The sequence below is a fragment of the Saccoglossus kowalevskii genome, chromosome 12 (genome assembly GCF_978046115.1).
Source record: "Saccoglossus kowalevskii chromosome 12, keSacKowa6.1, whole genome shotgun sequence".
Lineage (NCBI taxonomy): Eukaryota > Metazoa > Hemichordata > Enteropneusta > Harrimaniidae > Saccoglossus > Saccoglossus kowalevskii.
This window is the reverse complement of record NC_140652.1, coordinates 24,408,349-24,419,913: the sequence shown is the minus strand read 5'-3', so window position 1 is coordinate 24,419,913 and position 11,565 is coordinate 24,408,349. Positions and strand designations below refer to the sequence as shown.

General features: G+C 36.8%; 1 protein-coding gene across 1 annotated transcript; it reads right to left on the bottom strand.

Annotated features, from left to right (window-relative positions):
* Positions 1–4,784: 4,784 nt before the first annotated feature.
* On the bottom strand, positions 4,785–10,977 carry LOC100366303 (uncharacterized). The gene is made up of 5 exons (XM_002734475.4): positions 10,903–10,977; positions 7,950–7,989; positions 7,654–7,805; positions 6,874–6,991; positions 4,785–5,071 (listed from the first exon to the last, which is right to left on the bottom strand). The coding sequence occupies exons 2-5, from the start codon at positions 7,981–7,983 to the stop codon at positions 4,929–4,931; spliced, it is 447 nt and encodes a 148-aa protein (XP_002734521.3). The 5' UTR covers positions 7,984–7,989; positions 10,903–10,977; the 3' UTR covers positions 4,785–4,928.
* Positions 10,978–11,565: the final 588 nt, after the last annotated feature.

Here is an 11,565-nt window from a genome sequence, read left to right as displayed (position 1 = left end):
AATTACATTTGTGGGAATCCATAAACGCCAAGATTCGGCAAAGGTACCATTAACACGTCTGATACTTATGTGAGGGAATTCGGAAACCGTGCCAGAAATATACATTTATAGATTGAATTTCTGGCTGAGGCGATCAGGCTGATCAGTTTTCTAGAACTTGTTCGGGCTATTTTTATACGGCCTACTTTTCCCCCAGATATGACACGTCAGGAACATATCGCTGGACTCAAGTGACTGATTTTATTGGCAACTGAAATAAGGCCTAACTCAGACAGTTACCATGTAGTATATGCGATGATATGCATTGGATTTTGGTAAAGTAAACATGATTGAACTAGTAAAATTTGCAGTTTAACTTATCTATCTCGCACTTTAATTGGAATCTTAATCCCAAACCAGAAGGTAACTATTAACTCATTCATTAATCCACACATCTACCTTCTTCGTAATGTTTTCCAAGTTTACAAATGCATGAATTCGATACAAGTAATAATTCTCACAATTCAGCAACTAATATATCAGCCTAGAATTATTAAGTACGTACTTGATTTAGATCGTCACACTTGTTTACGTTTTGCGCGTGTGCGCAGTGACTGGTTGACAAGAACCGGTCGCTCGCACCTGGAGATAAAATAACGGCGTTATTTGCTGTTATAGTTAATACACCTGTATGTGTTCCTTTCAATAAAACAACTTGCAAGCAATGTTGCCAAAGCAGATCGCGAGCTACTGTCGATCAGACAATCGCATGCTTGTTTGTCAAAAATGTAAACAAATGACGTCATGGCCGTTATCGTTCAACAGTAGAATGTGTTAGGGACAACATCAAAAGTTCAATGTAGGATAAAAAACTTAATTCCTTTAGTTTTTCCCCAACCCCCCTACCCCCACTGAAACTTAATTGATAAATATTGATCACGTCCTCAGACTACATTCACCATTAAATACAAATTGATAATCGGACAGTAGTATGGCATAGCAGTTGGTTCTAGGTCCGTGCCCTGAAATTGACCTCATTGGACGCACATATTTACACTCGGATCAAACCATTTTCTCGTCTTGGATGTTTTTTTTTTATTTTCTGTTATTTTTTCCCATGATTGGATAGAAAAAAACGAACTACAAATACTCCATGATTTTTTTGACTTCATTAAAAAATAAAATCATTTTTGTAGGATGGAAACTTTTTGAGGTCAACCCCCCCAAAACTAAAGCAAATAAGTTTTTTATCCGACATCGATCTTTTGACGTCGTCCCTTACCACACATTGCAAATTTACTCCTAGACTGGCGCAGTCGGGACGATTAATTTGTTTTTGTAGTTTAAATAAAATAAAAAAAAAATCGCGAAATGGAGGTGTTAGCGCGAAATCAACAAGGATTTTGCGCTAACGCCTCCATTTCGCAATTTATTTAATTTTATTTAAACTACAAAAACAAATTAATCGCCCCGACTGCGCCAGTCTAATTTACTCCGTCAATGGCTTATATATATAAATGTTACTTCTCAAAGTCTCGATGGCTGGACGATTTAAACCCAGTGAAAATTAGTCGTTTGACAGATCAAATGAATTTATTAATATTCAATAAAATTGTCTATTTCATCTTTATAAGATACGGTGTAAACTAGCAAAATTATCTTTTGGTTGAGATTGTATGGGAATATTTGATAAACTAGAGGTTAGAGAATGTGTGTTTATATGACGAATTCTGGCAAAATAAATTAAACCTACTTAACGGTTGTCAAGAGCGCCACCGTTTTAAAGCGCAGTAGTCGTCGCGCAGCGCGTGTTCGAATTTCATGTAAATAAACAATGTATTTTACACGCGTTGTATACGTCGCTATGAGTCCCATATCGAACAGGACGCGGCACGACGACCACCGCCCTTTAAGCTTTGAATGACATATATGAAAATGAGTGAATGAATGTATCAGAAGTCAGAAGCCGAACAGCGAATTCCTCACAGTTCGATGACTATTTCGGTTTCAAAAATCCCGGAAAATGGATCTATATTTTTCGCGTAATTAGGTGTTCTTGTGCAAGGGGATTTTCGACACACTATCGACGAATTCAGCAGGTTTTTGTTAGTGGTTGGCTTAATTTTGCCCAAACGTATCGTTTGGCTGTAAACATTTTGTATTTTCTCCCGATCTCTCAACATATCTCTTTATTTAGTTTCATGATTCAGTTCTATTACAACGAGTACGCCAGCTGACTGTGACTGTGTCCTCCATCTCTGTGGTAGGTGTTCTTGTCTGTGCATTACGGAGATTACATGTGATGTATGGCGTATTGAACGTAACTTAATCGGGAAATTGAGAACAATAGGTGAAATTTGGATGTGCCAAACTGTGCTTAATAACAACACGAACAACGCAGATAACACGCCACTTTACCTTTTAAACCATGTGCCGTGTGTGTTAAATTTTGTTATCAGAACGAATTCAACAACTTGAACGATGTTGGGTTGGGCAGTCGTCCTCGCGAAAAAAAAAAGGGATGCGTCATCCGCAAATCAATCTGTAACCCTTTGTGTATGTGTGTCAATGAGACACACTCTAAGAAGAAGGCCTTTCTTGCCCCTCAAAACACAGGTAATAACGTTTCAGAGGGAGCATGCCCCAAACCCTCTAGTAAGGGATGATAAACCTATCCCCGCAAAATGCAATATTTCGTAACGCCGCCACTGATCTAGTGAAATAGATACAAGTGTTAAAGCTAAGGGACGACGTCAAAAGATCGATGTCGGATAAAAAAACTTATTTCCTTTAGTTTGGGGGTGGGGGGTTTTGACCTCAAAAAGTTTCCATCCCACAAAAACTATTTTATTTTTTAATGAAGTCAAACAAATCTTGGAGTATTTGTAGTTCTATCCAATCATGGACAGAAATAACCGAAAAGGAAAAAAAAAACAAACAGAAAAATGGTTTGGTTCGAGTGTAAATCTGTGCGTCAAATGAGGTGCATTTGTAAACTCTTTTTACACCCACCCGACAACCAACTGCTATGCAATACTACTGTCCGATTATCAATTTGTATTTAATGGTGAATGTAGTCTGACGCCATGACCAATATTTATCAATTAAGTTTCAGTGGGGGGTGGGGGGTTTGGAAAAAAACTAAAGGAATTAAGTTGTTTATCCGACATCGATCTTTTGACGTCGTCCCTAAGAAACAAGAACTCAACAACGATGTTGGGTTAAATCACCACCCACACACACTCTGAACATAACCGTAAATAATTTTAAACACAGTATTTCTTTCAAAAACAACTAGAGGTAATTCTGACTAGTACTCTCTGTGGTGACGTTTTAAATTTGCGAGTACGAGTGTTTCATTAGTTGTTGAATCCGCTATGTGATATAATGAGAAATACATTTAGCAACTATCTAAATGTGTGTGAAGAAAAGATGGCGCACCCTGTTTCAGCAGTTCAACGACCCATGCCATTATTCAATTATAGAAGCGCATATTTTAACCGGTTCCTGTTTTTCAAAATCTCAACTCGTACACTATTTATTGTCATAAATTCAACCAGAGGTACATTACTTGGGGTTTGTAACTACGGTGACATGATACCAAGATCCCGTCACAATCTCGCTCTCGCATAAGCGTTCCAACTCAGAAAAATGCGTATGAGCATGCCCGAGGTAACTAGGATACTGGGATGTCCAGGTGGATCAAAATAGCTGCCCACGATATGACGGATTACGATAACTATATTTTCTGTACTTTTTCGATGTATTACATTTTTCACTATGATAGTGACAAGAAAAGTTTTATTTTTTCATTACAAACCTTGAACATTGATATGTGTCATGTCAGAAGGTCGTAGCCTCAGTCTCGCTATCTACGAGAAGAGACTTGAATGGGATCTTGACATGATGTCACCATACAGTACTATGCGAGTTGCAAACCCCAAGTAATGTACCTCTGGTTCAACATATGATCCCTACTGTGATAGTCATAGTCACGTATCCTCGGGCGGACATCCGGGCATTTTCTACCGCCTGGCAACCCTCGCGGTGAAAACAAAGACCAAAAACTCGCAGAAAACGGTACTTTGCGATGGTTGTTGAGAGTCCCCTGAACAGTGTAACAAGATTAGCCCTACGTGTGTAACATATATGAATTTGGTTGTTCAGAATTACTTCAAAGTTGAGTTGGTGTTGTTTTCTCGAGTTTTCACCGGCTCCACCGGCGTTCCACAGCAGCGCGCACAAAGCCCATAGAAATACGCGGTACAGTGGTGCGCGTCTTAGCAACGTAGAACGTCCGTGACGTAGCTCCGCCCCCGAGGATATCCATTTTGGTGGGACGTAATCGACCTGTAAGTTGCAGAAAATACGACGCTACCGGAGCATGGATTGAGCTGTTTACTACTAACAGCGAGACTTGAAAGGAAATAATCCCCATTGTTTACAAGCGTATTTATAGTATACTTTGGTCTTTTTTAACGATTATTCAAATTGTAAGATTTGGAACCCTTGATGCTTTGTACAGCTTTACTCGTTATTTTTGTGACTATTTGTATATTCGTAAATCAAATCGTCAATATTTTAGGGAGTGTTTCACATACCAAATTTATGAGATGCGCTACATTGAAGCGGTGGAGTCGTCACCTGCTCATGCGTCAGGAGGCCATAGCGTGTCATTGTTTACAAACATGCGTCTATCCAAGAGTCTTTGCGTTCTTAGCGTGTGTTGTTATCGTTACTTAGGACTCAATTCCCGCGCGTGCGCAGGTGACGACCCTTTAATAGTTCATTTAAACAGGCCAACATTTATATTGTTTTCGGATTACGTTTATTCAAAATAATATGGTGACATTTGGGTCTTCGAATACATACATTATGGAAGCTATTACAAAAACTATGATTACATATGTGTTGTACGTATATTGCGCGACAGAAACTATCAATATTTCCTAATATAATACAATGACTGTGTTGAGTACCTTGGCAGCCAAAACCAGATACATGATGGTACCCAATGTTTGAGTGATCGCACCGTTTCCAGTATTGCAGTAGTCCGTGTCACAGCAATCATTGCAAGCCTCGCCATTGAGATCTGGAAATAAACGAATAAATAAAACAACCAACAATCAATAAAATTTCACTCTTTCTCTCAAAGCCCAAACTATAAATGCCAACATCTCAGAAACAGAAACAAATCATTGTAAAGCTGGGCAATGCTAAATGGCGTAACGGATGCCGAGTTGCGAGTGTTATTCCTTTGTTTTTATATTTGGTTGCTCGTGAATGCCCTTCTACATTCGATTATATATTCTAAGTATTTACTTAAGTTGTTTGTTTGAATGAAGACATGTTCGCGAATTTGTACTGCGAATGATCTAATTTTTTGTGAGTTAAAATCCTTAAAAATTACTGAGCTAAATTTGCACAAATTAGACAATCTTCTGATTTTATTCTGAAAAATCAACTATCAGATTTATATTAAAGCGCGGTGGTCGTCGCGCAGCGCGTGTTCGAATTTCATGTAAATAAACAATGTATTTTACACGCGTTGTATACATCGCTATGAGTCCCATATCGAACAGGACGCGGCACGACGACTGTCGCCCTTTAAACTTATTGCATAGGTGCTTTGGAAAATCAAATCACATACTGCAAACCAAAGATTTGTTTCGTTTGCTTTAATAAGTGTTTCCGGCTAGTATTATAAACGTCAATACTGTGGACGGCATTGCAGAGATTTGTTAGTCAGCAGTTTTTTTATTTAAACTTTTGTTTTTCTAAATTTTAAATATTCCATATTTCTATTTCATATACTTTAATTACACACTGAGTTCTTTTAGTGGCATAATTATATAATGCAACATTGTATTAGTAAATTTTAAAAAAACATGTGTCGACAATTAAATGTTATTTTCTAATAGTACAATTTATTGTGTATGTCAACATGTTAAAACATGCAAGTTTTCACATAAAGTGTAGGTACTCTACACATACGATAATATACTTTATGGATTGTTTCGGAAATGACGCGTACAACAAAAAAGTAAAAAAAAATTCGGGTGCCCGAACTTATGTTTTTCGTTTTATTTAATGAGAATCTTAGTTGAAAGCATTTTGAAAATTTGTCGATTCAAAAGTGGCCAGTGTGCTATGGAACATATCAATGTATCTTTTCTATATAATCAATTACGGGTTCTCCCTTATTTCATTTGTTCTGTCGCATCATGCATTTCGTCTACATATCTGAAACTGAGAGTTTAAAAATGTTTTTTACTAACTAGTCGTTTACTTGAGAATACACCCAAGCAATATCTAGTGCAGTCGTCCTTGTGACAAAATTTGGGGTGCGTCGCCCCCCCCCAAATCAAGCTGTTATTCTTTGTGTATTTGTGTTGATGCGACACACTTGAAGAGAAATGCCTTTCTTGTCCCTCAAAATGCAGGAAATAGGGTTTCAGAGGGTCTAGATTTCATGGATCTAGTGGAATAGATACAGGTGTTAAAAAATAAGCAAAATAGGCAGAGGAAAATGAAAAGCTAAAAAACGCAAAAATTCAGTGATAGAGTTTAAAACAGAATACTATGTTCCACACAAAGACAATATATCATTTATTACCGGTTTCTGGTTTAATTATTCAATTTAATAATCTGATTTATTATAAAATTTCCTTTGGTCTCAATCAGACCACGTGGGTAGTTTTGTCATTTTATAAGACATATGTTTGTCTTTAAAATTTACTTTACTAATGAGTTGAGAGTCATTAGCTTTCCAAATGTATTTTGTTCAAAGTTGTGTCTATAATTCTCGCTAGATTTTAACCTTACATACACATTAAAAATATTTATCGTTGTTAAACTCTCAAATCGTACATGTAAATACACAATGGTATTTACCTAGACCCAAGTTGTCGTCCAAATCGTCTGTACTTCTACATCCATTCACACAGGTTGAATATTCCACGCATCCACGAAAAATTGCCTCTACTTCGCCATCAACGTCAACACGTGTTACCTGTATGTACAGAAATGATTGAAATGTACGCATACAAGTGTCACCGTAGTTGTAGTGCCACAAATTGGATTAACTTTCTATATACATGTAGTTGAATTAACTTTTAACATCGATACGATAACAACTCGATTAAAACGCGTTCCTATGTAGGGTTGCGTTTTAATTGGAGTTTAATTAAACTCAATTACAATGCAATACAACGTAGAATTGCGTTTTAATTAAGTTTAATTATATAAAAGTTGAATATCCCGTGACTGAACATAGAAATGTTTGCGAAGCTTACGTTTAGTAACGGGGGAAGGTATGGTTCAATTATATTAATGTAAATTGAACCATACATTCCCATTTACTAAATCTAAGCTTCGCAAACTTGACTTAAATTCGATTAAATATTAACATACTAAAGGTTTCACTTTGTTGGTGTGTATCCGGACCACTGGCTCCACTTCTACAAACACACCACGTGTTTGTATCAATGTGATGATCAATAGCAACATGTATATTTCGTTTGCATTGGTTTCTATGGTAATAACACATGATCTGACAAAGTTGCGTAATATTGAAATATATTAGTCGTAATTTCAAGAGTGCTACACATGTCATGAAATTCTGTCAAATGTACATTTTTATCAAGAATGTGTATCATAACATTGTATACGTACATGACATCTTGGGTTTACTAATGTCGTTGGGCAGTCTTCTTTGAAATTTTCAAAGTTATTCAAACATGAGTCCAAGGATAACACAACGCCTATGCATGAGTAGCACGATAGACCGTTGGCGGCGTGATTAACGCCGATGAAGGCGACGGTTGCTGTAATGAATAAAATAAAGGCCACGTTATAAAAAACAGTTTCGTTTCATAACATAAAATAAATATACAATATCTGTCCCATATATCTGTATTACTCGCTATAAACAAAATACATCTTTAAATATCTTTTTCTAAACAGCTTACCTAATATGGTCACTGTACTTTTAAAATTCATCATTGCAATCTGTAAGATTAAAAGTGTCTAGTAGGTAAAGCAGGGTAAATAAATACCATATGCCGTCTATTATTGAAACACCGCGTTCTTATTGGTCGATTGGTACCACGTGCAGCCCTGTTATCATACAATAACTGGGCAGTGGTTGAAATTCATGCACGAACATACATACAAGAATGTGTGTGACTCAGCGAAGTTCAATGTTTTCACAAATGTGTACGAATAGCAAAGTTCACTACGGTGCTTGTCAGTCAGCTTGTTTTTTTTATGTAGTTTGCTGTGAACGTTTTTCACGTAACTGAAATACAAGCATCAACGACGAACATACATGTACCACGTTTTTTTTTAATTTTCGAGCTATAACTGCGCATTTATTGAATTTTTGCGGAATTATATTGAAGTAGAGGCATGTTAATTATTACGTGATAAAAAGGCTTCTCGCTCGAATAACGACTCGGACGAGGATTCTCGCTTGAATAACAGCTCGGACGAGGATTCTCGCTTGAATAACATCTCGGACGAGGATCCTCGCTTGAACAACGTCTCGGACGAGGATCCTCGCTTGAATAACGGCTCGGACGAGGAATCTCGCTTGAATAACGTCTCGGACGAGGATCCTCGCTTGAATAACGGCTCGGACGAAGATTCTCGCTTGAATAACGGCTCGTACGAGGATTCTCGCTTGAATAACGGCTCGGACGAGGATTCTCGCTTGAATAACGGCTCGGACGAGGATTCTCGCTTGAATAACGGCTCGAACGAGGATTCTCGCTTGAATAACGGCTCGGACGCAATAATATGCAAGTGGTATCTGTACTCTTTAATGTGATATTTGGCATTCGCTGCTACACAAATAACTACTATACGGTTTCTAGGTATGACCGAATTCTCTGCAACTTATATAGTGGCAGAATTTGGGCGTTTGCACTCGATGCGAGGGGGGTAAATTGAGAAAATAAATCTGTATTTGTTAACGTGAGACTTTCCGCACTAATTACTAATCCATTTGGTAATTTTTAATTCGACATTGTGATATGCTTCTGATATCTCAGTGCCACCCAAGTCCGATCAAACAAAAATAACTCTGGAAAATAACCAGATTCCCCAAACAATGATAGTCGTATGAAACTTAATACGGCGTGTATCACGGCGTGTAAGGTATGTAATTTTTCGTATATAGCTTTGCAGAAACGGCTATGTTATCAACAAGTTGCCTTATCAGATCAAATGATACAGCGACAAGTAACTAGAACAGTAAGGTCATACACGAGTTCCGCAAAAAACTGAGTCATAATGTTAAAACTCATAAAAATCAAAACCACTTCAAAATAAGCAAATATCATTTAAATAATAAAAAAAACATAGGATTTGTTTGAAATTATTTTTTGTTCTAAAAGTTAACAAGACATCTGGTAATTATTGAACACAAAATTCTAGAAATTATTTGTGGCATAAGAGCATTATTCTAGTTGGAATGGAACACGGGGAAGTTTCAAAACGATAAGATGGGATAATTATGCAGTAATTGTCACAAAATATGTGTTATACAATTTACATATAGAGCACACTTTTGTTTACAGAATATATATTGCGTTTCAGAGACTACGTGATAGCACACGTGTGGCTAACTTCCTACTACCATATCATTGTAACATGTTTCTGATGTCCCAGTGTCACACAAGCCCGATGAAACACAAAGAACTCTGGAACATGACCAAATTCCCAAAACAATGATAGTTGTATAAAACTAAAATAATCACTCTATCTTTCTATTTACCTGCCTCCTTGATTGAAGTGTGTGTGCTAGATGTCGAATACCAGTATACTGGTTTTGTTTTACAGGCAATGGAAGACCGTGGTGCGTCCTAGTAACACCCCTCCCATATAATGGTTTGATCCATGTGTCCATTAAAGGAGCACTGTAGTATACTTGGCTGTTCGGTGAAATGTGACGTAATACCAATACAAACTGATGACTCATTGCTGAATTCATGAAAACGAACTCTTTTACTAGTACATCTAAATGTTTGACTATAACCAGATATTGGTGTCCTTTATTATAACTACAGTTCTACCCTGAGTTATAAATTTCATTTTTTTGAAGTGACGATGTATCACGGCGTGTATGGTATTTCATCAGATAAATGTGTCGTATATAACTTTGCCGCCAGGGCTATGTTATCATCAAGTTGCCTTATCTGATTAAATGACCTCCGTTACATTGACAAGTAACTAGGAGAAGAAGAACTTACACGAGTATACATGTTAAAACTCACTAAACTCGTAAACCACTTCAAAATGAACTAACATAGTTTCAAAAATCCAAACTGTCAAAGATTTTGTTTTAAAGTAGGGTTTTGAATAAGTTTGGAAAATTTTATTTAGTTAAACAATAGCGAGTATTTTTTTGTGACGCAGGTGCATCACTGAGTTCGAAAGGGTGACACGCACGTTTTAAAACAAACTCACACGGATAATTACACATTGATTGTCTCAAAATATTTGTTATGTCATTTACTGTAAAACATGCTTAAATAGCTACATGCCATTTTAGCGAATTTGACTCCATGCATGAATTAACTGAATCTTAATTTAGCTAAAGTGCCATCAATCTCATTGTGAGAATATACTTTATTCTAAATTAGCAACATCTTGAATTAGTGAAATTACAGATTAGCTAAATTAGCTAAAATAACATGCTAGCTAAAAAAACATGTTTTACAGTATTTTGAGTAATGGAGTTGATGATACATATCTATATCTGTGGCTATATATCTATCATATTATTACGACAAAGTGATATTATCCTGTCTTCAGTCAAACCCAATCATACACAAACAACAGTCCAACTTAACCATCTCCTACACAGAAAGGTACAGCCTTGAGCGATACGGATAATTTAATGGAATAACTTTTACTTACCGGTCTACTTGAATGAAGCGCACGTGTGTTAACGTTGTCGGTTACCAGTATACTGGTTTGTTTCACTGACGATGCGAGAATAATAAGTATGATGCTCATATATCATGTGTGTCATATAAAAAATACAAGTTGATGATTGGTTGCGGTAGATACGAGGAACTAACATTACAAAACTATGATTGGGCGCGGTCCCAACTGCTAAGAAAATGAACGGAAATCCGAACAAACCTGAAAAACCACCTATATATAAAACAGATGAACGTTGCTAAAAGGTTAACGGACAACTCTATATTTTTAAATTAGTGAACTTGAATGTTGACCCACCAAAATGACTGCGACATATAAATTTGAATCTCCCAAGGTGGATACTAGTATGACCCCTTCCATATAATGGGTTGATCCATGTGACCTCACTCGAGAGATGTGTCGGTTATAAATTATCTTATCTTATCTGATCAAACGACCTCTGACACTTTGCACAGTAGCTAACAAATGATGAACAAACACGAATTCCACATAACTTTGAGTCATAATGTACATGGTAAAGCCGATAAGAATCAAAAGCACTTCAAAAAAATATACCAGTACTAGTATATGTTTTATTACATGTAGGGGTAATCTTGTTTCACTTAGTTTTCACAGTGCTGGTTGCCAGGCAGTGAA